The 27836-nt window shown below is 42.8% G+C and overlaps 1 protein-coding gene across 1 annotated transcript; it reads left to right on the forward strand.

Annotated features, from left to right (window-relative positions):
- On the forward strand, positions 1-27558 carry Slamf6 (SLAM family member 6). The gene is given in 8 exon segments (XM_021173506.2): positions 1-85; positions 13949-14290; positions 16197-16460; positions 17653-17769; positions 18100-18129; positions 19046-19119; positions 21313-21384; positions 27484-27558. Coding segments are annotated over 8 exon segments (1059 nt in total).
- The last annotated feature ends 278 nt before the right edge of the window (positions 27559-27836 follow it).

The raw sequence follows: 27836 nt of genomic DNA on the forward strand, positions 1-27836 counted from the left end.
ATGGCTGTCTCAAGGGCTCCAGCACCCGACTCCGCCCGTCAGAGAATGGTCTGGCTCTTTCCACTTGTCTTCTGCCTCGGCTCAGGTAAAAAACGTCTGTGGAAACTGATGTAGTTACTGAGTGAGTTCCTTCTTTGGGATGCCTTGCTCCTCTCGGTCAGGTTGACTGCCCAGTTCTCTATTCAGAGACTTAGAAAGTTCACCGTGGTCCTAGCGAACTGCTTCCCGCAAACTGACACGGGACTGGTTCAGAGCAAACACTTCAGCTGGGGGCCAAGGGGAAGGGAAGTGTTTTCTGGGATATGGAAAATGAGTCTTTGTAAGTTAGGACTGTTCGTGACCGGCTTGTTGTGGTTCAAAAATAAGTTTAAGGGGGGAAAATCTACAATTTAACTACTGTGATACTGTGCGACTTCAGGGGGCTTCATTATCTTTCCCAAGCTTCACTCTTCGCTCAGATACTGAAAACCCACCAATGCTTTCACACTGCAATTAGGAAGGGATTGACTGGATCTGCTTCTCCCTGCTATCTGGAAAGCTCACACTGTGTTTGAGAACTCAGAGGGTGCCTCTCTGGACTGAAGCTTAGTGTTCTAGAATAGGAGATCAAGCAACAGCTGCTAACACAGACCTAGCCCCGAGAGAATTCATTGAAGAAAAAAAAAAGCCAATAGGTAGCCAGCATTTATTTTATTCCAGAAAATGAGCTAATTATTAAACATGCATTACATTTAGATGTCCATAATGTGTTTGTGAATTTATTCTATTAATAGCTACAAGTAACTTAGACTATGGTAATTTAAATAACTTTTGAAAATTCTATTAGTCATCAGGTGGCTGAAAAAATACAATAAAAATAAAAACATCATTTGACTAAAACTTTCAATAGCAAACACCTGTGTGCATGCACACACACAAACCAAGACATACTGCAGATATAGAACTATCTAGACAAATTGACAACAGAAAGAAAAAGAAAGCAAGGTTCACTAAGTCATTTGATAAACCATTCATTAAATGACCACTGAATACATGGCACTGTGGGCGTTTACATCAGGAACTAAGTCCGCACAATTTCTGCTCTGTGGAATTCACGTCTTGGCAGGGAAGATAAACTATAAACAGGTAAAATGTGCACTGGCTTAGGACAAATGATCTTGAAAAAATAAAGCAAAGAGAGAGGAGGGAGAGCATTACCGTCGAGTCGTAGGCTGGACAATCAGAGATGGGGATAGAATTAGGGTGGAGGAGCTGACACAGGAGGAAAGTCGGCTCCTTTTCTGATCTATTTGTTTTATGTTATCAATGCAATGGCCAAGAGGAAATTTCCTAGAAGCAGGTGGAAACTGAGGCACAAGGCTAAGGCTGGGAATAGAGGCTACGTCAAACTAGGTGGATTAGGAATGTGGACAGAATTTTGGAAAATGCGGAAAAGATGCAGAAAAAGATGAGAATTCTTTTACTCCCATCCATCCACATTGCCTTTTCTTAGCCTGATTCCAGCCAGTGACTTGAGCTTTTAACCTCACTCTGTTACCTCTATAAAACTGAATAATTTCTGGGTGTCCCTCCTCCACATCTCTGAGGATTCTTCTTTTAACAAGACTGTGACATACCAGGCTCAGTCCCCGTGTGTGCGGATATAGATCAGAAGAGGAAAACAGAGCCTAAGTAACAGTTTACTGCCACACAGCTGTGGGGGGAGGGCTTTGAAGAAAAGAACACAGTTGACTGCATCTGCCAGAGATAGATGCAGGTGGCCAAAAACCCCTCAGTGGAGTGGAACCGTGCTTATCAGGGTGGAAAGTGGAGAGTCTGGTTCCAGGGCAGAAGTAAGCAGGGGACACCAAAAATAGGAGCACCTCTCTGGACTGGGTGGTGAGAAAGAACTTTCTGGAATAGGTGAAATGATCTGAGGAGTTAAATAGGGAAGGATTCTAATAAAGAAGCATGGGAGGGAGATGGAAAAGGGGAGGGAAGAATTCGGAGGGATTGGGGGAAGACAAGACCACTGGGGCAAGTTTATAGGACAAAGAGATGCTCTCTGAGAAGAAGGAGAAGATGTCTCACTCACTACAAGTTTTCAGGTAGGTGAGACACATCCTGATTCCATATCAGAGTCTCAGCTCAAAAATAAGCCATATTGAAAAATGTCTGTGTGCATGTCCGGGGCTTACTTTTTCCGTGTATCTTTCATGACTTTTTCTCTGCCTTTAGTTTTTAAGACTGGACTCTCAGTGAGCTTGAAGCTTGTTCATTTGGCTGGGTTCACTGGCCAGTCAGCCCCAGGGAACCTCCCCCCCAGTGCTGAGATTAGAGCAATAGATCAGTTCACTTAGCTTTTTACTTGGCTGCTGGGATCTGAACTCAGGTGGCCCCGCTTGTGTGGCAAGCACTTTGCCAACTATGCATCACCCCAGCCCGCTTCATTCCCTTTAACTCATTCCCTTGGAGGCAAAACTAACCCATCCACCGTGTGACGTGGCAGTTGCACTCTTCAATGCACGGCAAGTACGCTTTGATTGCCTTGCACAAGACTAGGCCTAACACCATCCTGCCATGTAGGATGACCAATCCTTCATGCCAAGACCAGTCAGGCCCACCCCTCCCTCAGGACTTTGAAGTGTTAATGGTTTGTTGGGGAGGATGAGACATTTTCCTAGGTAGTGTGGCCATGTGTAAGGTGTTCTTGCCTCTGTACTTAGCCCTTTATCTATGCTCCTCTAAGTAACCCGAAGAAACTCATTGGCTTATCAGAAAAAGAAAGAAAGAAAGAAAGAAAGAAAGAAAGAAAGAAAGAAAGAAAGAAAGAAAGGAAGGAAGGAAGGAAGAAAGGAAGAAAGGAAGAGAAAGAAAGAAAGAAAGAAAGAAAGAAAGAAAGAAAGAAAGAAAGAAAGAAAGAAAGAAAGAAAGAAAGAAAGAAAGAAAGGAAGGAAGGAAGGAAGGAAGGAAGGAAGAAAGAAAGGAAGAAAGGAAGAGAAAGAAAGAAAGAAAGAAAGAAAGAAAGAAAGAAAGAAAGAAAGAAAGAAAGAAAGAAAGAGAGAGAGAAAGAGAGGGGGGAGGAAGGAAGGAAGGAAGGAAGGAAGGAAGGAAGGAAGGAAGGAAAGAAGGAAGGAAAGAAGGAAGGAAAGAAGGAAGAGTAAGACTGGATTAACTCAGAAGAAGGAAATCAAAAGGCGTGGGAGGAGTCAAGATAAAATAAAGAGGGTAAATAAAATCAAAATATATGTGTGTCTAAAAATATATGAAGCCCATTACTACATATAATTAATGCATCGTAATCAAGAAAACATTTTTCTGAAACTAGCTTGACATCCAGGTGTGATGGTGCATGTTTTTAATTCCAGTCTAGGATGCTGAGGCAAACTGGGTACATAGCAAACCAAAATGGGAAAACCCCACCTAGTGAAACAATGGCTATAAATGAAATCAAGCACCCTGGTGAATCTCAGCCGTTCCTCCATGTCTTCTTTCTTCATAGGAATTTGTCAAACATTAGTGTGTACATTGCTTGGGGATTTTATTAGACTACAACTCTGAGAGAGGAAGCCCTGACTCAGCATTTCTAACGAAGCCCAGAATGATGTTGCTCTTACCTGTCTGTGGACCACCTGAGTAGCAAGGTTCTGAAATGTAGTCACATTGAAACTGGTGCCAGAGAAAAACAGGAACTAACTCTCTGGGTGAGTTTGAAAGAAATACATACAGGTGCTCCGAGGCCCAGGGGAGAACCGGGGCTGTATGTATAGATAAAGAAAAAGCCTGTGGGCTGGCTCTGAAATCTCCCTCCCTCCCGAGATCTCCTCTTCCTTCTTTAGTTTATTTTGCAGCTGAGGATCCAAACTAGAGCTTCAAGCACGCTATCGTTCTGTCACTGAAGGACCTCTTCAGCCATGGTCCTGAAATCTTTTGAGTCAAAAGTGTAAGCTGTTCTGTGGCTAACAGATTGTGGTCTACTGGCTTCCCTTTCCCCTGAGAACTGGGACCTTCTTTGTAAAACACAACTGTCAACTGCATGTTCAATCAAGTCATTTTACCTCATAAAAGACTGAGTGCTGTTTTACATCTTGTTGTTAAGCTCAAAGACAGGTGACTTTCCCTCCCTCAGACTCTGTTCTGTCCCCACTGTGACCTATAGCCTTCCAAGCCTCACGCCTCTCAGTTTGGGTCCCAGACTCCAGATCTGTATCAGCAGCTTCCTTTTTGCACACTAAGACCTTTGTTTCTTTGTTTGTTTTTAAGACAAAATTCACATAGCATGTGTTCTGCAGCCATCACATCTATTGCTCTAAAATACCCATCACTCAAAAAGAAACTCTTAGCCTGGGGGTGTAACTCAGTGGTAGAGCTCGTGCTTCAAGGCCTGGGGATCAAGCCCAACAGAAAGAAAGGGAGAAAGCTGTATTCAGCTCCTACCTTCTTCCTGTCCCCACCTCCTAGCCAACCCCAATCTGCTTTCTGTGCCCATAGATCAACTGAATGAAGGCATACCTGTAGCTGACCTGTTGTGTCTCATCTAACAAAATGTTAAGGTTCTGCTGCTAAGATACCATAATCTAACATCCTTTGATATATATTGTTTTATACTTTGATGTAATAGAATATACCTATGTTTTTTCTTTCATTACTTTTGTTTTTGTAGCATATCTAAGGATTTGTTCTCAAATTCAAGGTCATTAGTATCGACCACTATGGTTGTTTGTTTGCCTAGAGCACTGTGCATGCTAAGCAAGTGCACGGCCACTGAGCTATATCCCCAGCCCATCATTTATGTTTTCTTCTCCAAGCTTTATAGATTTAACTCTTACATATACTTGACATAGTTTGAGGTTGTTTTGTTTTCTCTTGTTTTGTTGAGACTGGGACTCACTTGTCGTCTTGGCTGGCCTGGAACTTGCTATATAGACCAGGCTGACCTGAAACCTATAGAGATTATTCTGATTCTGCCTCCTCTGAGCGCTGGGACCAAAGGCATGAGCCACCACACCCAGGGAGAGTTTAAGCTGCTGTGAGAACTGGGAACTTAGTTTCATTCTTTTGTATCTGCATATCCATTTGTCCAAGCATCTTTTCCCCCTTTTAAATTTTTATTGATTTATATAATTTTTTTTCATTTAACATAAGGATAGCAATTAATTCTTTGACATTTCACATTTGGAAATATTTAGCTGCCTAGAGCTTATTGTTTTATAACTGAAATTTTGAGTTTGGTAAATGGACTTGAACAATTATTTAGCATCAACTTTTTTCAACTTAAAAACTAAAACTAAAGAATTTAAAATTTGAAGCCAGGATCTTACCTATAAGTGGGAGCATGTGGCATTTGCCTTGCTAGGTCTTGGTGATTTCACTCAGAAAGTTTTAGTTCCACACATTTTCCTGAAATTTTCATTTTATTTTTCTTTAACATCCATCAGGTATATGAATGACATTTGTATTAGTCATTCCTATATTTTTGGTCATCCAGCATGACTCCATTTCATAGCTGCTGTGAGCAGAGCATCCGTGAGAGCCTATAGAAGGATAGGCTCTCTGTGGTAGAATGTGGAATCCTTCGGGCACATGCGCAGGAATGGGACTCCTGGGCCATATGGCAGTTCTAGTTTTAGTTTTTTGAGGAACCTCCACTCCACAGTATGCCAGCTTACACTCCAGCTAACCACAGACACAGCTTCCTCGTTCCCCACATCTAAACCAGAATTTGCAATCATTTGTATTCTTCATGTTGGCCATTCTGATTGATCTGCGATGGAATCTCAAAATAGTTTTGCTTTTCATTGCCCTCATAGGGGAGGAAATGAACACTTTTTAAAAAATTATTAATATTCTGTATTTCTTCTTTTGAAAGTCTATGATTGCTTCAACAGCCCATTTTTTGATTGAGTTGTTTGGTTTTTGATGCTTAGGTTTGTTTGGTCTTTATTCTGGGGGGGGCGGTATTTTGCTTCTTTAAATATTCTAGATATTAATCCTCTCTTAGGATATATAGCTGGTAAAGATTTTCTTTCATTTTCTTCCATTGGTTGATGGACACATCTGTTATACAGAAACTTTTATTTTCTCTGAAAGTTCCATACATCTTATACAATGAACATTGATTATGTCCATTCATCACTTTCTTCAGTTCCCCGTAGGACTCCCACCCCATCCATGCACCTCCCTCTCAGCTTTACATCATTCCCTCCTCCTCCTCCTCCTCCTCCTCCTCCTCCTCCTCCTCCTCCTCCTCCTCCTCCTCCTCCTTCCTTCCTTCTCCTCCTTATTTCTCCTCCTCCTTCTTCCTCCTCTTCCTTCTTCCTCCTCCTCATCCTTCTTCCTTCTTCTCCTCCTCCTCTTCATTCTTCCCTCTCCTCCTCCTCCTTCCTCCTCCTTTCTCCTCCTCCTCCTTCTTTCTCTTCTTCCTCCTCCTCTTCCTTCCTCATCCTCCTTCCTCATCCGCTTTCTTCTTTCTCCTCCTCCTCCTTCTTTCTCTTCCTCCTCCTTCCTCTTTCTCCTCCACCTTCTTTCTCCTCTTCTTCCTCCTCCTCCTCCTTCCTCTTCCATTTAGGTTACCATTAATGACCCCCTGAGTCCAATTAATGCTGTTCACTGCAAATGAGTGAGTGACTCCTCTCCCTCAGCAGCCACCAGCTACCCTCAGCCCCTCTGATATGGGTAAAATTTTGACTGGCTTCCCTTATGCAGGAAGCCATAGTTATTGTGAGTTGATGTATACAACACCCCTTTTGTGTCTACAAGTCAGTATGTCACAGCTCTCCTCCTTGTCTGCCAGCTCTTGCACTCTTTTCTCTCCCTCTTCTTTAATGTTCCCTGGACCTTGGGTGGTAAGAAGCTGATATAAATTACCCACTGTATCCAGAGTTATTTAAAGCCAGTACTTTGGCCAGTTATGAGTCTCTACATTAACTAGCTGCTGCAAAAGGACCAAAGCTGAGAGCAGTACAAATCTCTAAACACAAATATTTAGAACACAGTTTGACGGCATGAGCATTTAGCAAAACATCAATGGTAGGTTCCCTCTTTCTAGCCCAGAACCTATGATTTAAACCATCAAAGACTTTTGAACAGGTTTACAGTACAAAAATCCTTCCTGTGGGGAAGGCCTTCCATCTCATTAAAGAAGTTGGTTACCCCCATAACCTTCATGCCACTGTTGAACCAGAAGGTATATCTTACCAAAATGTCAGTGTTTTAGCATCTAGGGGCCAGCACTGGGAGGGAACATGGATATATTTTCTCCTTGCATAGCACCTTCTGGCACCATGTAAGTTAGCCAGCAGGAAGAGAGTGTCCTGGTAAGTTAGAGGTCGGTTTCTCTATGCCCGATATCCAAACTGAGTGGTACCTTCAGCAATAGGGTCTAACCGTGTTGTTATGATGGGTTACCAACAGCAATTGTAAGAGCCTGAGTGTTTGAGGTTCCAAGAGGGCCTCTCTAACCAAAAACTCATATGGGATATCCATGTCTGGCACTGAGCTGTTTTGTGGGGTGGTGGTGTTTCTGTAACCCAGCTGCCTGCTGGAATGTTGACAGATTTTGTTGGCTTAGCCTTCTCTAAGTGTCCATAGCTTGCTTCTGCAAGTATCCGTAGCTTCTACAAGTGTCCGTAGCTGTGGTGAGCACATGAGTGAAGCTGTGATGTCATCTGTAAAAAAACAGCTTTTCATAGAGCCCCTCCCCATTCTCTATCTCTTACATCGACATCAGCTTCCCTGATGTTTCCTGAGCCTGTGGAGTTGAAATAGATGTCGTATTTAGGGATAGGCACTAGAGCATCATTCATTCTCACCCTTTGACTATGAGTCATTGCATCAACTCCTGCCCACAACTGAAGAAGCTTCTCTGACTAATGTTGGTGCTATCTGTGTACCTCTAGGTATGTTATTCTTTGGGATATTATGTAAGTGGAATTTGTTTCCTTCCTTTCTCTCCTAGATTGTTCTTCAATTTTTAGTGTAGACAAACACAAGTTAGTTTTTGTTGGGGTTGGTTTTTTTGTTTGCTGAGACAGAGTTTCTCTACCTGGAACTATGTAGACCAGGCTAGCCTTGAACTCACAGAGATACACTTGCCTTTGCCTCCCAAGTGCTGGGGTTAAAGGCATGAGCCACCACACCCGGCCAAACTAGTTTTTTGGTTTTGTTGTTGTTGTTGCTGTTGTTTTTTGTATGTGTATAACTGGGTGACCTGCAACTTTGTTGAATTCACTTATTAATTCTGTCGGCTTTGGTGGATTCTTTAGGAAGTTCTGTTCCTATGAGAAGGAACTGCTTTGTTTGTTTGTTTATTACAATTGATACGGCTTTCATTTCTTTTCTTACCTAGCTGCTCTGCTGAAACTTCCAGAACAACACTGAGTAGATACGGTGGGCATGGGTATCATCTTCTCCCAGCTTTAACTGGAAGCTCTCAGTCTTGCATATTGTCTTAGTTAGGGTTTCTGTTGCTGTGAGGAAACACCATGACTAAAAAACAGGTCAGGGAGGAAAGTTTATTGGGCTTACACTTCCATATCACTGTTAATCATCAAAGGAAGTCAGGACAGGAACTCAAACACAACTGGAACCTAGAGGCAGGAGCTGATACAGAGGCCATGGAGGGGTGCTGCCTGCTGGCTTGCTCAGCTTGCTTTTTTATAGAACCCAGGACCACCAGCCCAGTAATGGTACCACCAACAATAGGCTAACCCTTCCCTCATCAATCACTAATTAAGAAAATGCCTTACAAGTCTGCCTATACCCCTCTCTTATAGAGGCATTTTCTCAATTGAGGCTTTTTTTTTTCTCAGATGACTTCAGCTTATGTTAAGTTGACATAAAATTATCCAGCACACATATTAAGTAGAATGTTAGCTGCAAGTTCTCATAAATGCCTTCTGTCAGGCTAAAGATGTTACCTTCCATTGTTAGAGTCTCAAAGAGTGTTGGGTTTTCTCAAATGCTTTTTCTATATCAAATGAGATAATGTCTCTTTTTTTTCATTTAGTTAATATCCATGTATTATCATGTTAATAACAATTGTTTTTCATGTTTAACTACTCTGACATTTCTGAGATAAGTTTTATTTAATCATGATGTATAACCTCATAGTATGTAGTTTGGTTCTGTTTGTTGGCACTTTGTTAAGTATTTTTCCACAAACACTCAGTCTAGCAGAAGTTCTGAACCTGTGGGTCATGACTATTGAAAACTACATATTTCTGATGCTCTAAGGAACCTGCAACCATAAATCTATATTCATTGCTATTTCCTAACTCTAATTTTGCTACTGAGCAGTGTCTCCATTCCTAAGACCTTCAGAAATATGTGTTTTTCGATAGTTGTGAGAAGAGCCAAGAATGTCTTCCTTCTGGACCTGTCAGACCAATTCATCTTGTAACTTTGAGATCAAGCCATATGAGGTGTCTAGATCTCTCCCTTCACCTATATCTCGCTAGCAGAAAAGACCCACCTCCACTCAAAACTGACCTCCCTTGTGCTCCTGAACCCTACTCTGGCTTCCTCCTCAAAAACAGCTCTATGTTTTTAACATTCCTTTCCCACCATACCTTTAAAGCCCCCCTCCGTGCACTGCTCCCCCTTTCTGTAAATTTACTAAGACCCCTTGCCATCCTAATGACCTCCTCTCCTCCATCCCACCTGCCCCTAAAAGATCTTCCCTGGGTTTCTCTTCCTTTCTCTGTCAAATCGCTTGATAAATCAGCCCCCACTTTCTTTCTGAACTAATTGTCTGGGAAGTAAAACAGCCCACTGTGTCCCCTTTGGCTATGAACATACACAAACCAGCCACCTAAGTTAGAAACATCCCGGTTTCGGTTTCTTCTGACTTTTCATTTTTTTAGAGCCAACCTCTGCCTACCTCTGCCTTATTCTTCCTAGAACACTGTTTCCATATACTTCTCTACTTTTCCAAAGTACTGTACATTTACCAATACCTTACAAAGTCAATCCCCACTGCTCAAGGACCCTTTAAATTTTTCTACATTCTGATCTCAGTCTGCATAGCTTTCACTGAGTACCCTGAAGCAGCTTCTTTTTATTTAGAAATAAAAAGTTAAACCAGAACTCATGTTCTCAGAAACATGTCATCCATTGAGTGGAAAATAAAATGTATAAGTACAATATTCCCTGATTTGATATCACCAGAGAATATCAGCACCTTCTCCATAGTCCAAGTGGTCCATAGAGTCCCAAATGGGACATACCCCCTCCCAACACCAAGTACCCTGCCACAGCCAGAGCCACCATAAAGCATCTTTCCAACTCCTAGTCTTCTATGCTGGCTCTACTCTTCCACATTAACTGCCAGCAGAGCAATTTGATGTCCCAGAACATTGGTATCCAAGCCAAAGGTGTTGACCCAGTGTGATTAAAAGCATCAGTGCCCAAACCAGGAAAAAATTTCCGTGTTTCCTCTGGGCCAAGCCATATATCACCTGGTGGTTTTCTGAGCATGCGCAGTAACTTCTGATATTCATGCACCATCAGCATGTTGGTTCAAATCCGGTTTTGTCATTACTTTGTTTTATACCTGCAGGGAATTGCTACTCCCTATGTTCCTTATGTCCATGTACCTCTCTGTCCTAACACAGGCTCCCTTCTCCTTCCCCTGCACCAGTGAAAATTTCCACAAATACAAGCAAAGGCAAATCAGTATTTCAGTGGTCCTTCAAAGATAAGTAACAGCTTACCATGTGAAAATGAAGGGGAGGAGCTTTTCAGACAGAAGTGACAGCAATGGAAAGGGATCAGGATCATCTAGGAAATTTACCAATCACTGAACAATGGGAAAGTCCCTGTTACTATTCAGAATCTTCCTATAACATTGCATCTTGTGGCTTGCTCATGGATAACTGTCCCTGGCCCATCATTCACTATTGATGCCTCCATAGAACACATACATCCCTCCATCCACTCATTATCTATTGACTTGAAACTGTGCTGAGCCATAATAGTACATGGGAAACAGTCATCCTGCCTGCTCTCGATTAGCAAGAAAAGGAGGAGATGCTGTCAGAATGATAGTCAAGGAGAAGAGCACACAACATAGGCGGTACAATAGTGGTCCTAGGAAAATGCAGAGGCAGACCTAGTCCCAAGCCAGTGCCCTACCCACCACACCATAGCTACTCACTCACCTGTCAGGCTTCTCCATCAGATAGAGAACCAGCAAATCAGAACTATCCTGGTCATACATACAATGTATGTGTTCCCCAGATCCACACCAGAAGCAGGCATATGAAGGTAGACCGAGAATGTGGCCTGGGTGCTATGTTTTCTAAGTTTTTACCCACTCAATTAGCACAGAACTAAGTAAATAATAGGATACATTTAAACTTTTTGAATAAACTAATAATCCAAGCCTAGTAATACATAGAGTCTAATGCAGAAGATTGCCAATGTGAGGCTAGCCTGGACTACATATAAGACCTTGTCTCAAAACCACAACCATACAGACACGAATAATTTTGATCTATAAAATTAAGAGAACTGGAAGGAATATGCTAGCTGGTGTTGCAAGCATTTCTGATGAGTCCTGTGGCCACTGAGAAAATAAGCCCACTGTCTTTATTCAGAGAAGGTGAACTTTAACATCCTGGATAGAGACTTTCTGAGAGGAGGACTAGGGGTGTGTCTGATCACTCACCATGAAATAATCTGAGGCTCATCTTGTGCCAGGCACTGTTCAAAGATGTTCTAGGATGTCCCTTCCCTATGTGATACTTACACTTCTAGTAAAGAGGACAAAACAAAAAGCAAAAGCAGAACAAAATAACAACAAGCCCTCACGAATTTTTAAAGTATAGTGATTGACATAGAGAAAAATAAATCCAACTGAGAGTGGGTCACAAGAATGGGAAGGAGGGTTGGTAGCGAGGAAAGCGTGGTCTCAGAAGAATCGCTGAAAGAAACATTTGCATTGAAGGCATTATGCAGGCAAAGGAGTTGGCCACATGATTACCTGGAAGAAGTACATTCCAGGGACGTATTAATGCAGAGACAGCTCAAGAAATCCCTGAGTTGGAGCAAATTGAATAGGAAGACAGTCACAGGGATTGTGTTGGAAGAGGAAGCTGGCCAAATCATCTTTGTCCTTTATAGGTCAATATAATGATTTTTTTCAGGTTTGATTTTGCTGTATTACTATGATTATTTTTATTAAATACAAGGAGAAACTATAAATTCTGAGTTATTAGCTCAATGAATTCTGTGTATACACACAGAAAGATGAAAAGGAAGAACACTCTTCTCAGCACCCTAAATTCCCCTTAGAGCATCTCTTACTCACTGCCCCTTCTTCCTTCCCAAAGGTAACCATCCTCCTGATTTCTGACAGTACACATTTGTCTTGCTTGATTTTAATTTTAAGTGAATGGAAAACTACTTGGGGCACCTTTTGGACTCAAGATTTTGTTTATTATATTTTACTCACATGAATTTGAGAAGAAAGAGAGGACAAAATGGCAAACAGCCACGTGTCAAAAGGCTGATGGGAAAAGGGGATGTTGGATGGCAACACTGACGTGCCTGGTAGCCATATGGCAAATCAGGAAAGAGAGTGGAAGTGCAGGCTCATGAAAGAGCTGAGTGAGTGTCAGAAGGCCTGAGACACCAGCTCTGGGCCACCCCATTACCGCACACACAACTGCAACTCTTCCTTGGAACATAAGAGACTCCAAGAAAGCTGAAGTCACAATCACTGATAGTCAAACATCTCCACAGATCATATCATGTGTGAAACACTGCAGAGTACTAAGTGGTAAGTGCTGGGTATACAAGAATAACCACAGGGTGGTCAGTTAAACAAGTAAACAGAGCCCTAGATAGCAGAGTAATGTGTGCTAAGAGCTTAGCGTTGACATTAAAGGAGCATCCTCTTCAAGAGTTGTAACAATGATGGTACCCCCAGTAAACTTCCTAATGAATTCTTATGACTGTTATCAGGCTTTCTTGGGATTAGGCTAAAGTTGTTAGTACACTTATAAAAGGCTGCTATGGTAACACTAAACCTAAGTGGTCTCTTGTCCTAAATAAATAAACAAACAAACAAACAAATAAATAGATAAATAAAAAGAGTTGTAACAATGGGGCTGAAGAGATGCTTCAACAGCTAAGAGCATGGGTTGCTCTCTCACAGAACTTAGGTTTGATTCCAGCACCAACACAACAACTCACATCTGTCTTACTATAACTCCAGTTCCAGGGGATCCAGCTCCCTTTTCTGGCCTATGGAGGTACCAAGCAAGCATTTGGTACACAGACATACATGCAAGCAAAACACCTATACACATTCCTTTTTAAAACCTGAGTTTGAATCCTGGCTCTGCTAGTTTTAAAATGAACAACCAAGGAAAGTTGGTTAATCTCTCTGTATTTCAGTCTCTTTATCCATAAACTGATATTGTTTTGATCTGTTATCCCCATCAAATGAAATAACGCATGCGAAGAACTGCATATGCAGTAAACCCCTGTTACTGGCTCTCTGCATTGCATAAGCATGGTGCATGGTACATAGACAGACATTAAGTTCATTGTAAATGACTAGCTGTGACAGTACTACCATCAGCAAAGCCTTGCAATTGTTGGAGTTTGTGCCAAAGGAGTCAATATACTTCATTACCCCTCACAGATTGTTGCCAAAAGATTTCAAAGGCTGAGGTCACAAAAGTATGACCAGCCAGGGTAGAAGGAGACCATAAGTTAGGATCATCTAACTAGATCAACTGCCCATTAGCCAAGTCTGCCAGATACTTTGCTTGAGGTAGAGCCACTGGGAGTGTAATTGTCTACTGCAACATTTCTGAACACCCCTCCCCACTTCTTTCTTCATCACATCTCTGGCCTTCTTCCAGAGCTTGAACAGACTGGCAGAATTAAGAGAAAGGAACTAGGAACAGAATGGAGTTGTCAGAAACAGCTCTTTAGCCCTCTCCTACTGTGTTTACAGGGAATGAAGTTTCACAAAGCAGCTCAGGCCCCCAGCTAATGAATGGCGTTCTAGGAGAGTCTGCAGTTCTTCCTCTAAAGCTGCCTGTAGGAAAGATGACCTGTAGCATCATCTGGAGTTATGAAGGAGAAGCGTCACAGGTCACTGCCCTCGTTATCAACCTAAGTAAGCCTGAAAGTCCACAAATCATGTACACTGATGGAAAGAAGAGACTGAACATCACCCAGTCCTACTCCCTGCAAATCAGCAACCTTACCATGGCAGACACAAGATCATACACTGCACAGATAACCACAGAGGACTCTAAAGTGACCGTCTTCAAATATATTCTGAGGGTCTTTGGTGAGTCCAAATACGTCATTTAATCATGTACAAACTTAACTGTGTGTGCCTACAAGAGTGCACTGTAGCCTAGTGCTAAAGATGATAGCATTTGGCATCATAATGAAATCCAGAAGTAAAGCATTTTCATAACATTGCACAGCCAAATAGCAACTGAGCTGGTTTAAAAACTAAGTCTTGTGCCTCTCTCTACACCAATCGCCTCACTTTCCCTTTCAACAAGAAATGTACAGTTAGTGCAAGCAAAATGCTTAATATAACACTATTAACATGCACAATTAGGTATCTGTCACACACTCTGCTCTTGCGAGATGGGTATGCAGAATCCTATGCTCGGAGAATATTCCTAGTCATGGTCTCAGAGATGGTAAGTGGTAGCACCTCCCACGTAACTGACCTATCTCACTTTACACAGACATCCAGCTGACTTATCACAGGTGTTGCCTTAGAAAGTACCCTGCACAGGTGAGCCAATTAACAGAAAAAAACTAATAGAAAAACTTAATTCAAAACCTTTTCTATCAAGGTTACTTAATTTCTAATGGTATTTTCTCCAGATGTTTTATGTTGATCCTTAATCACAAAACTGTCTTTCTAACTAGAGGGATGGTACACATCTATAATAAGCCTAATATTTGGGAAGTTGACGCAGGAGGATCAAGAGTTTGAGGCCAGCTTTGGCTACATTGACAGACTGTCTCAAATACATTGGTCTACCTCCCTAATATTAAAGAATGAAAGTGTTTTCAACTTAAAAGTATAGAAACAATAATGAGATACTGTCTTAATCTAAACCATGAAAAATATAGCTACCAGGGATGCTCAGCAATGCCATGGACTATTTTATAGTAGACCCAAGCATTAGATTGGCTACCCAAGGGCAGTGAGATGGCCTAGTAGGTAAAGGTGTGTGGCACCATGCCTGATGAGCTGAATTTGATTTCCAGGGCCCAGGTAGAAGGAGAGAACTGACCTCCACAAGTTGTCCTCTGCTTCCATATGCATACATGGCACTTATGCACACACACACACACACACTATATTACACCATACCAGAGAGAGAGAGAGGTAAATAGTTAAATTAACTATATGTTAGCTGGTCATGATGGTTCACACCTTTAATCTCAGCACTCTGAAAGCAGAGGCAGGTGGATCTCTGTAAGTTCAAGACCAGATATAATCTACATAGTGAGACCTGGGAGAGCTGGGGTTTTGCATAGAGACACTGTCTCAAAAAAAAAAAAACCAACAACAACAAATAAATAAATACACTTACAATATGCCCTGAGTGCTAAGGAAGAGGCATGGATAATCAGGGTGACAAGGGACAGGGCAGGAAACATGGTGCTTCAGACCAAAACTAGGCCCTGAGCAAGCTGCACAAGCGTTCTATCACTGAATGTACACCAGGCCCAAGGAATCGTTTTATAGAGAAAGCGATCAGCACAGGCCTCTATTGAAAACACAACATGTGAGGCAAGCTCTATTGGTGTTAAGAGAATAAACCATGCAGATATCTGGGGGAAGAGCCACTCGGAACAGGTGGCAAAGCTGGTCTGCATTCAAAGAGCATCCTGCAAGAAGGCTGAACATCAATTCTCCAGATTCATGTAAAAATCTGGGAATGGTGACAAGCATCTGTGATCCTAGCCATGGGGAAGAAGAGACAGAAACCCCCTCTGGAGCTTGTCCCAAAGAATAAGGTAAGGAGTAATAGAGGAAGACACCCATCACTAACCTCTGACCTCACATGCATGTGAGCATGTACCTATACCCTCATGCACACATACTACCATATACACACATAAACCCATCAAACGGAAAGATGGGATGATGAGGGATGTTTTTTCACAGGTTGATCGGCAAAGCCATGTGCCCTTAACTGAGGTCTTTTCTCTTTATGTAGAACGACTGGGTAACTTAGAAACTACCAATCATACTCTCTTGCTAGAGAATGGGACCTGCCAGATACACCTGGCCTGCATTTTGAAGAATCAAAGTCATACTGTCTCAGTTGAGTGGCAAGCCACAGGAAACATCTCTTTAGGGGGTCCAAATGTCACTATCTTTTGGGACCCGAGGAATTCTAGTGACCAGACTTACGTCTGCAGAGCCAAGAATGCTGTCAGCAATTTGTCAGTCTCTGTTTCTACCCAGAGTCTCTGCAAAGGTAATATGGGAACTAAAAAGGGGGGCCCTGGGGAAGAAAGGGAGGAAAGACCCACGTCCTGCCAGAGTTCCACCTATGCTCTGGACAGGCAGATGTGGGAGGGCTACCAGACACTTTCCACTCAGCCCCGGGTGGGTATCCAAGCCTCTGACCTACTCGACAGGGAGTGAACAAGGGGCAGCCCAACCTGGGAGCCCCAGGGCTACTCCCTAAAGACCCGGGGTTATGGGAGAGAGGGATGAGGGAAGAGAGGTTCCCACACCGGCAAGAGTGAGCGAAGCGGATCTTGATTAGAAGAGACTCTCTGAGAGAGAGAGAGGAAAATCTAGAGAGAAAGAGACTAAGAGTAAGAGGGAGAGAGGAAAGGAGAAGACAAAAAGAGAGGAGAGAGGAGCGAGAGAAGTGAGAGGTAAGAGAATAAAGGAAAGAGAAAGGAGTGAGAGAGGAGAGAAGACAAAGAGAGAGGAGTGAGAGGGTGAGAGTGAGGTGTAAGAGAGCAAGGTGAGACCAAGCAGCCCCTCTTATGGTCTTTACTGTTGCTAGGTAACTGGGGAGGAGTTTAGCCTGAAGGTCAGAAGCTTGGGACATTGCCTTCATGACTTCTAGCCATGTTTCTCTTGTGGAGGCTGTAGGGGCAGTAACTTAGGCAGGAGCCAGAGTTCCAGGAGCATGAGGGAACGCCTACCGTGTCATGTAGGTGAATTATCACCCTTTCGGGGTTCAGACCTCAGCTCGACTGGAGACCAGCCTGTCTGTGCATAGCCCAATGCCCCACAAGGTAACACCTGCCTTGGGTCCTCCTGGGACCCTCAAGCAGCTGGGTAGTATTATAGCGTGGATTCACAAGACTGCCTGAACAGTGGCAGTTGGAGCAGCCAGACTGCTGCTGAGAGGAACGAACAGGCAGGCTCTAGAACTCTCTGCCTCTATTAATCTTCTTTCCCTCCCCAAGTCCTCTTGCAAGAGCAAGACCTCAGGAGTCAAAATGGCTCTCTCCTACCTCAGCCAGGCCATACCTGTCCTGCCTCTCAGAAAGCCTGACAGATCCCCAGACTGGGAGTAGAAATGGCCATACTCAGCCTCTATAGACAGCCCAGAAGGACTGAAGAAATCCTCTGAGACAAACTCAAAGGAGCCCTCATTTTATGTACCCTAGGAAGTTCCACTTCCTTTTTTTAACTCTTCTTTTCAGGGGTTCTGACTAATCCACCCTGGAATACAGTATGGTTTATGGCTACAATTTCAATAATCGCGGGTGCACTCATACTCATCCTTGTGTGCTGGAGCATACATGTTTGGAAGAGAAGAGGTGAGTTTCCCTTCTGCTTTCTTCTATCTGCTGTAAGACTGCAGCTGTTTAGAGTCTGGGGCCTCTGGTTGCCAGGGGTCAAGGGAGGATGGACACAACTTCTGGCTGAATTAGTCCGCTGGGATGATGCCCAGCATGTGGCCAGGTTTCTGTTAATACGTAAGGGAGGTGTCCTACTGAGAGTACCCAGCCTCAGGATCCACTTGCTTACTTGCCCTTCATTTGGGTTCCGTTGCCTGCATCCTTTGGAAAGATGCCTGGTGGAGAAGGATGGAGGAAATATTCTCTCACCGAACTCATGCATTCCACCTTCCTGCTTTCATTTCCCAGGTTCTCTTCCTTTGACTAGCCAACATCCAGGTGAGCATGCAGCCTCTAACTACAAAATGTAAAGCAGACAGGAAGAGGTAAATGAAAGAGAAGAGGGGCTGGCCAGAGGGATAAAGAGTGAGCACTACAACTCGCCTGGACCCTGTGGTGTCAGAAAGGCTAGCTGGTAACCACGAGACCTATAGCATTCCTCCCAAGCATGTGAGGGGCGTCACACTCTTCTAGAGCAAGGTCAAGATCACTAACTTCCTTTCTGATGGAGAACACAAGTCCCAGGGAAAAGGGTCCACGAACCACACATGCACTGTCACTTGGAGCATAAAACACTCAAAACTAGGCTCTGTGACTCTACCACTGAGACTCAACCAAAGTTGAGACATTGGATAGATGTGTGAGAAAGAGATGTAGATGCAGGCTCGTTTTCTGAGTCTCGTCCCATGGGTGATAGTTTCAGGATACCATTGTTGAAGAGAGGGCATGAGGTCAGAGATCAGAAGACCTGCATTCTCACTCCTGTCCCTCTCTTCCTAAGCAACTCTGTACAAGTCCATTAAGCACCCTTGAGCCCGAAATTCCTCATCTCTAAAATTGTCAAATCTGTCAGACGGGGCTGTGAAAACTGTCTCCAGAGATCTCGCAGACTGTGGTATTTAGTCCTTCAAGTGTGTTGACATGAGGGAGGCACTGAGACTCTGAATCATAAGAATACCACCCACACCCTCACCCAAGAAGTGAGGTTAGAAATAGACCATACGATAGTTCTTGTTTAGCACTGAACTCTAAAGATTGGGAGGTGGAGAGAGTCCTTAAAGGGAGGTCAGGCTTGAAACAACTGCTTTGGAGGGGGTGTTCTAGAGGCCAGCAAGACCCAAGATCCTATGCAGAGTCACCCCAGAGTCCTACCACTGACAGCTGTACCTTTTGTGTGTGTGTGTTAACCATACAGATTCCTCCCAGAGCACAGATGGCCCAGGCTCTCCAGGGAACACTGTGTATGCACAAGTCACTCGTCCAATGCAGGTATGTCCTCTCAGCTCTGTTCTCCACTGTTGCTGTTGATCCCCCCCCCCAAGCAGGTCACCATAATCATCAGCCTTCTCTATTGGAGAAGGCAACCACAGAGCTGACACCCAGTGTCTGCCCTGATGGCCTCTAAGATAATGCTTACCCTCGCTCGCTTCCCAGTGTTCTCTGTCTGCTTAACCCTTCAGACAGTTCTTTGTGCTTCAGGGTAACTATAACCTGCTTGAAAACACAAATTAGAGCCTCTCCTTTTCCTTTGCCACGTTTGACTAGATCAGAGGAGATGATAAGATGGGGGGGGAGGCGTCATCCAGGAAGTGGGGTTCATGAGAACTTAGAGTAGTGTCTCAAGAGAGAAGGGGGCCAAGTATCACAAGCCTTAAACAATAAAGAAAACGAGCTACAGCTATGGAAGAGAACTCCCACATAGTAGGATGGCCTTGGTCACGCGCCAGGGTCCCCACTACCCATGAATGAGACAATTGTGGGGGGCACTTTTCTAAAATAAGTAGATAGATGGGGGAGCCAGTTCTCAGATCTTCTAAAAGGAAAAAAAAAAGCCTAAAGAACTTGGCATTCTTTTTTATTTTATTGGATATTTTCTTTATTTACATTGCAAATGTTATCCCCTTTCCTGGTGTTTTCCCTCCTAAAAACATCCTCCCTCCCTCCCCCTGCTCACCAACTCACCCACTCCCACTTCCTGGCCCTGGCATTCCCCCACACTGGGACATAGAGCCTTCACAGGACAAAGGGCCTCTCCTGGCAGTCTTGAAATAATGGAAGTGAAGCAACGGTCCAGCTAGAAGTCTTGGATTCCCCAATCAAACACCTCTCTCCCAGCTGACACAGGCTTTGTGGGGTAAACTCCTAAAGGAGAAGACTGTGAGGGGCAGTCACACTTTTTGCCCATTTACTGTTCCCAACTCCTGCTGGGAGCATGCTCACCAACAACCCAAACCAGGGATGACCAGCCCATACGGCAGCTTCTGGAGTCTAAATAATTCTCTAAATATCCCTTCATTAATTTTAAGTATCAAAATGTATGTACAGATTCATCTAGGACCTGGCGATTTCTGTTGTTACTACTACTTTGTGCATCAGAGAACCATTCACTTTGTTTGGTTTTTCTTTCCTTTTGTTCATTAATTTACTTATTTGCAATCATTTAATTTCTTTTACATCCCAATCACAGCTTCCCCTTCCTCCTCTCCCCCTAGTCCCACCCCCTCACACCCCCTATTCGCCTCCCTTTCTGTCAGAATAGGGGGTCCTCCCATGGATATCAACCCACCTTGGTATATCAGGTTGCAGTAGGACTAGGCACATCTTTTCCTGTTGTGGCCAGACAAGGCAGCCCAGTTAGGGGAAAGGGATCCAAAGGCAGGCAACAGAGCCAGAGCCAGCCAATGCTCCTGCTGTTTGGGGTCCTATACATCTGTTACATCTGTGTATGGGGCCCAGGTCCTAAATGCATGCTCTCTGGTTGGCGGTTCAGGAGTTGGGGGTTCTTAAAATGGTAGTTCCTATACTTCTGGTTTCTCACTACAACATGGGGACTAGACCATTAGAATAACAGGGATAAATGGGAGCAGGCAAAGTAGGCGGCTCCAGTTATAACTAGTAAAGACTAAGACAAAAGATCTGATGCAATAACCATCTAGCGTGTAAGCTCTCGTGTATGCTTAAAGGAGCAAGCATGGAATCAGATGCCAGACAAGAATGTTTTTATCCCTCCACCCGACTCTGCCCTTCAGTTGTTCTCTGGCTGGGACCTTTACATTGCTGGGACATTGATATTCTATTTAGGTTGTTTTTCTGTTTCTTGGAGGATGTTGCTAAAACATCATAGGTTTGAACTGGTAGAGCTTGGTCCTAGGCTCCTCTTGGCATGACACTTCTTCCTTCCTTGCTTCTTCCTGCCTTTCTTCCTTCCTTCCTTTCTTTCTTTCTTTCTTTCTTTCTTTCTTTCTTTCTTTCTTTCTTTCTTTCTTTCTTTCTTTCTTCTTTCTTTCTTCTTTCTTTCTTTCTTTCTTTCTCTCTTTCTTTCTCTCTCTCTTCTGTTTTTTTCTTGTCATACTACCTTTCCCCAAAATACTCGCATGCACAGACCTCTTTGTTTCTGTGTGAGCCAAATGCATATTATTCTTTTGTTTCTTTGTTTGTGTGTGTGTGTGTGTTTGTTTACAGGAAATGAAAATCCCAAAACCTATCAAAAATGACTCCATGACAATTTACTCCATAGTTAATCATTCCAGAGAGGTAAATCCATGACTGCTTTGTTTTCTTGTATTGTATATGCCTACATATATGTGTGTAATGTGTGTGTATGGTTTGTGCTCATGTGTGTGTGAATGGAAATAATCCCATCCAGTGCCCTGTACAACCATTCCGTCTGACTCCCACAAAACAGTGCCTCTCACTGAACCCAGAGCTAAACCTGTATCCAGAAATCCCAAAAAGTCCTCCTGCTTTGGGCCCCTGGAGTGCTGGCATTACAGAGCTAGGAAAGCTTTTTACATGGGGACTGGGGATTTGAACTCGAATCCTCATGCTTTCTCAGCAGGCATGAGAATCTACTGAGCCATCCTGCCAGCCCCTACCTTCTTGTATTTTTGTTCCTCTCCCAAACTTATTATCTTGCAAATAAAATAAAAGTTCCATTTTACAGATATCTAAATACCACTAGAAAAAAGAAAGTCTTAGAACATTACCAAAATATAAAAAGATATCTTGAGGCTGGTGAGATGACTCAGTGGGTAAACGGCAGCTTTCAACAAGCCTGATGACCTGAGTTCAATCCCCAGGACCCGCAGTGTAGGAGAAAACAAGCTCCCACAAGTTGTTCCCTGTGGCAGAAGCATGCAAACACACAAACACACAAACACACATACACACACATACACACACACTAAATAGATACATAAATAACTAAATAAATAGAGAACATTTTAACTTACCTTGTATTGAGATCACCTGTTATAAAATTACCTACTTATTTTTTAATGTAGCCCTGCCTCATGCCATCAATAGCTAGCCCTACCATCTAACCATCATGGCTTTCATGTCCTCTCTGCAGCCATGGAGGGAAGGGTATGGCTCTGACCTCTATTAATCTACCTCATTTCTCTCCTCATAAAATAAGCCCATTTCTCCTAGGCCGAATACTCTTAAGGACATCAAGTTGGTGAAAGACTTTAAAGAAATCCAGGGAGCACACATCTACTGATCCCTTGGAAGAGAACAGAAAAGAAGTGTGGTTTCCACCTGGCAATGGGATCTGGATGCCCAGGGTTATCACTTCAGCCTGGATCCTTCCTACAAGCGTCAGACTCTTCAGGGGTAGCAAGATCTGTAGTACATAGCCCCAAAACTACATTCCAGTCAGATCCACGACAAATCCTGCTTTGGGTAACTCCTCCACATGCTGCTTTCTCTCTGACAACTAAACAGTCAGAGTTCTGATGGACAGATTATGATTCCACAAGTAATCACTTCTCCTTCTAGAAGGCAGCAGGATGTGATTGGCTGTAGAGAGAGAGCACACAGTGTTTTGGTTAAATGTGTAGTATCTGGCATTGGATGGACCACACTCATGCCCTAACAAATCATTTACTTAGACAGGCCTCCTGGGATATTTCCTATGTTCTTGGACCTTTAATGTCACAGCCAATAAGAGGAGGATAGCAATGAATTGTTTCCATTGCTCACACCTGGAATCTAAGCCACCAATGACTACAGTTTATCCCCAAACACTTCAGACTCTACCTCCAATATATATTAAACAGATCTCTCTCTTTTCAACTTGTAGACCATCATCCTATCTCCATTTCTCCCATCTGGAGCCTGAGGTACTCCAATTATCTCTACTCATCTCTTCTAATTTTGCTCTTATCTCCGCATAACCCACGGTCTAAAAGACAACCAGCACAATGTCCTTAGTATAGTCCCGCTCTTTCTATTGACTGCCTGTACCCTTACAGACTCCACATCACACCCAGTGTGAAAGCCAGAGTTCTTGACTCTGGATGGTCTGCCACATCCCCAGACTCTGCTAGTTTCACTCTCCCCATTCTCTGTTTGACCTCTGTGACCTTTTAGCTTCTCTATCAGAGAAGAAAGTTCTCCATAGTATAGTCGCTTACATCTGCCCCAAAGGCCTTCTTCTGCCTGTTGGGTTCCTCCTGTACTTTAGACCTCAACTTAAATACATCAGCTTCTATAAAAGACCTTCCCAGTGCAGTCTACCTAAAGAGGGCTTCCTTTTCAGTCTCTTAAACCTCCATGTTGTTTATCACATGATATTGAATATTTATTTTTAATATCTGCTTCCCTCATTAGAGGATAAGTCTGTGGGATCAGAGACAATAACTATTTTATTGCTGTAATCATTAATATGTAGAACATTGTAAGTGTTCAAACAATACCTTTAATAAATAAATGTATACATGATGGATTGGTGTGGGAACTAAATGAAACAATATGATTGACTCTGCAACTGTAGGTCTACTTCTGTGTATTCTATCAACTGCAAATATTTGACCAAGAATTGTATCTATACTAAGTATATACAAACTTTTTTCTTATTATTCCCTTGAGATAGACATAGGTTCTATAGTACCCATCTCCATTTTATATGAAGAATTAGCATCTAGGGATAGGCTAGAACCATCTTCCAGGAACACCAAGGGATGACTATAAACCTGTACCCTTTAGCCTAGTGCCTAACACATTAAGAGAGCCGAAGACATGCTTGCACAACTACTAGTTTTGCCTGGTGCTGTGTGTCAGGGCACTCCTAGAATCCTAACACTTGGGAGATGGAGTCAGAAAGAGTCAATGTTGTCCTCAGTTATACAGAAAGTTCAAGGCCAACCTAGGCTGCATAAAACCCTGTCTCAAAAAAAAAAAAAGATCTTATTGCCGACGTTGTTATTATCATTATTAAAATTTATTCTCCTGGATCACAGAATCTTCATAAATGCCTTTAACAGCTAAGATTCCTAAGTTCAAGGCTAGCCTGAGCTACATAGGAAGTTCTGTGATAGTCTTAGCTACACAAGAAGACTGTCACAAAAAGTAAGATAAAAGGCTGGAGAGATGGCTTAGTGATTAAGAGCACTGACTGCTCTTCCAGGGGTCCTGAGTTCAATTCCCAACAATCACATGGTGGCTCACAACCATCTGTAATGGGATCTGATGGCCTCTTCTGGTCTGTCTGAAGAGAGCAACAGTGTGCTCACATACATAAAATAAATAAATCTTTTTTTTAAAGTAAGATAAAATAAATGAGAAGAGAGAATGTCCACTACTTGACCACATTCATGCCATTTCTTGCCTTCCCTCAAGTTTCAAATCCGATTAGTTTACCCCATGTGAAATGCATGCTCCCCGGTCCTAAGGAACATTTTTGGAGGGAGGAGAAGGATTACTGCTATTTCTTTTAGTATGTTTTATTCTTCTCAAAAAATAACACATGTGCTTATTTAGAATAATTCACACACACCAAAACAAAACACCTCTATAATAGCCAAGATAACTACCATTAATAATCCTATATGAAAATAGCACTGGTTTTTACCAATATAAAATCTTTTCATAACCTTTTCTTGGCTTTAATTTGTTTTTGTTTTTATTTTCATTTGTTTTAACTTGTTTTGGTTTTGCTTAGCAATATCCCTTAAATAACTTTCTGAAGTTTGGATGTATAATCTTACTGATCATCTTTGCTCCTTTTGGGTTCCAATTTTATCTATATGAATAGTTGAAAATCAAGCAACACTTTGAAATGCATATATATCAGAGGCAGCCTTTATCAAAAACAGAACCCAAGATGCCAAGAAGCAAGAATGGTGGCATCGCAATAGAAAAGATCTAAAGCAATGGCTGTGAACAACAGAAGGAGAAAACAAAATTCACCAAAGTTAGGTCTTTTTTATTTTGGTTGTTAGATCATTGGAGACTGAATCTCCTGAGGCCCGGAAAAGCCTTAATTTCACTGTATATGGACTCCTGATCCTCCTGCCTCCACCTTCCCAGTGCTAACATTATAAATTCATGTTGAACCCTGGCTACTAAAGACGTTGTCAGCTAACAAACTAGGATAAATAGAGAAAGTTCATCAGAAAGAAAGGGAGGCTTCAGAAATAGTCGTGGAGTCTTCAAAGAAGGGAAAAGGAAGAATACCTATAAATCCTTACAAGGTGCCCTGAAGCTTAGAGGAAACTCATTGGACAGATATGAAGGTACCCTCCTTTACTTTTGACATTTATGCGTGTGCATGTGTACTTATGGGACACGTGGAGTCAGAGAATCTCTTAGAGTTTCTATTTCTGTGACAAAACACCATGACCAAAAGGCAAGTTGGGGAGGAAAGGGTTATTTGGCTTATATTTTCATATCATTGTTCATCACTGAAGGGAGTCAGGACAGGAACTCAAACGGGCAGGAACCTTGAAGCAGGAGCTGTTGTAGAGATCAGGCCATGGAGGGGTGCTGCTTACTGGCTTGTTCTTTATGGCCTGCTCAGCCTGCTTTCTAATACAACCCAGGACCACCAGCCCAGGGATGCACGACCCACAATAGGCTGAGCCCTACCCTCTTGTGGATTTGGTTTATTGCTTATATTATGTTAATTGGGTTCCCAAATTATACGGAAAATTGCATTTCTGCATGTAAGACACCCAGGGTCCCTGCCCCCAGTTGGTTCTAATAGCTAAATAAAGTTGCCAGTGGTCAATGGTTGGACAGGGAGACAGAGGCGGGACTTTAGATTTCCTGGTCAAGGGAACCCAGGGAAGAAGAAGGATTTAGAATGGCCATGCTGATCAAGCTTGAGAGCTACGGGAGAGGAAGCATACAACCATGGAAGAGTTGGAGAAGAGCAGCCCCAGCGGCGCCTCCCCCACTGGGTCTGGGGTAACAAATATGGAATATAGATTTTAGTAAGTAATCATTCACGAGTATCAGAGGGGAGGAGTTAGTAACATGAAAGTTATGGAGTGGCCCAACCACTGATTTACGTAGAACATATTAAAAAATAAGGCTCTGTGTGTTTGTCTTTCATTAAAAAATCCAGAGCATCTTGTCGGGTGGCAAGCATCGAGTACCAATTTGAGTAGTGTTCACAATTAATACAACAGATGGTGTCCAACCTGTAGGCTCGCACTCACTAAAAACCTAATTGGAGATGCTCAAAGGGAGAACACACACCATGACATGAGATTAGGACGTGGAAGAATTGGTTTCTTAGCACAGCTGCAGGTTCTTCCCCAAGCCCAAACTTGGGTTTGGAACTAGAACAAAGGGAATGCTAATTGGAGCGCATAATTTTGGGTTTTGTAGCTTAAGGATGAGACACACCCAGGCTGACCCAGACAAAGCCGGGTAGCAGGGATTTACCAGATTAATACAACACTCCCCCATCAATCTCTGATGAGAAAATGCCTTACAGGCTGGCCTAAAACTCTATTTTTTTTAACTGAGGTTCCTTTCTCTCAGATGACTTCAGCTTGTGTCAAGTCGACATAAAACTGTCCAGAACAGAGCACAGCTCTAGGGAGTTGCTCCTCTCTTCCTTCTGCCATGTGGATCCTAGGGATTGAACTCAGGTTGCCAGGTTTGGCTGCAAGTGCTTTAACCTGCTAGCCTTCCCACTAGCCCCTGAAGTGGTTTCATTTATCAAGAGATTTAATCATCATCATCATCAAGTAAGACATCCCAGATAGAAAAAAAATCTATAAAGTCAGGGAAGATAGAGAAATATATTCCACTGTTAGAATGCTCAAGTCAGCAATAGACTTATGTTTTCCAGTGGACCACGTAATAAAAGGAGACTTCCTGATTCCAGCATTTCCTCCCTTCTTACAAGCCTCTGTCCATTTATCGATGCCACAGTCTAGACTCCACAATGCTGTACTTCCCCGGCGTTCCTCCTTCCTTTCCAGCTCTTTCTCAGCCTCCTCACTGAGATGCCTCTTCTGCCTCTTCAGTTGCAGGACTCACAAAGACAATTTGGACTGGGTCTCAGACTCAGAGATTCCCTTCATCTCTATCTTCCTGTCCTTTTCTAATGTGACCTTTCCCAACATCTTAGCACCACCTTATATGCTAATGGGTCACAAACTCATGTCTTCATCCCTGGCCTCCCAGCTTAGATCATCTGTCTTCTTGACATCTCCACTTACAGATCTAGTAATAGGCATCAAAGTATTTCTTAATCAAAACTCTTGATTTTTGTGTCTCCAACTCTTTTCTTCTGTTCATCTTCAGATCAGTCAATGATACCTGATTAGGTCTCCTTTCTAGGCCTGAAGATCACACAGAACTTGGAATATAATTCATCATTTTCTTTTCTCGTAGGAAGCAGTGGCTTTAACCAGCTATAACTAACCCATTATCCTGAAGGTTAGCACTTTAATCAACTATAACTCCTGAAGGTAAATGCTTTAAGACCCAAGTGCCCTACTCTCAAAACACAAAGCATGCATATTGCAAACAGCAAAGAAAATCTCACAAAGAGCCTATGAAAAATAATGTTTTTAGCCTTCTTGAACAGCTATTGGTAGTTAAGGTCACATGGGGGGTAGGGAAGGGAAGTCCCACTCCTTAGAAATTCTCAACCTCTGCTCATGCAGATAACCTTAATTAAATATAGTGAATTGCACACAAATGCACACATAGGCACATGCACACACACACACACACACTGATTA

This window comes from Mus caroli, unplaced genomic scaffold (assembly GCF_978045245.1).
Source record: "Mus caroli unplaced genomic scaffold, Mus_caroli_1 scaffold_1, whole genome shotgun sequence".
In the NCBI taxonomy this organism is placed as follows: domain Eukaryota; kingdom Metazoa; phylum Chordata; class Mammalia; order Rodentia; family Muridae; genus Mus; species Mus caroli.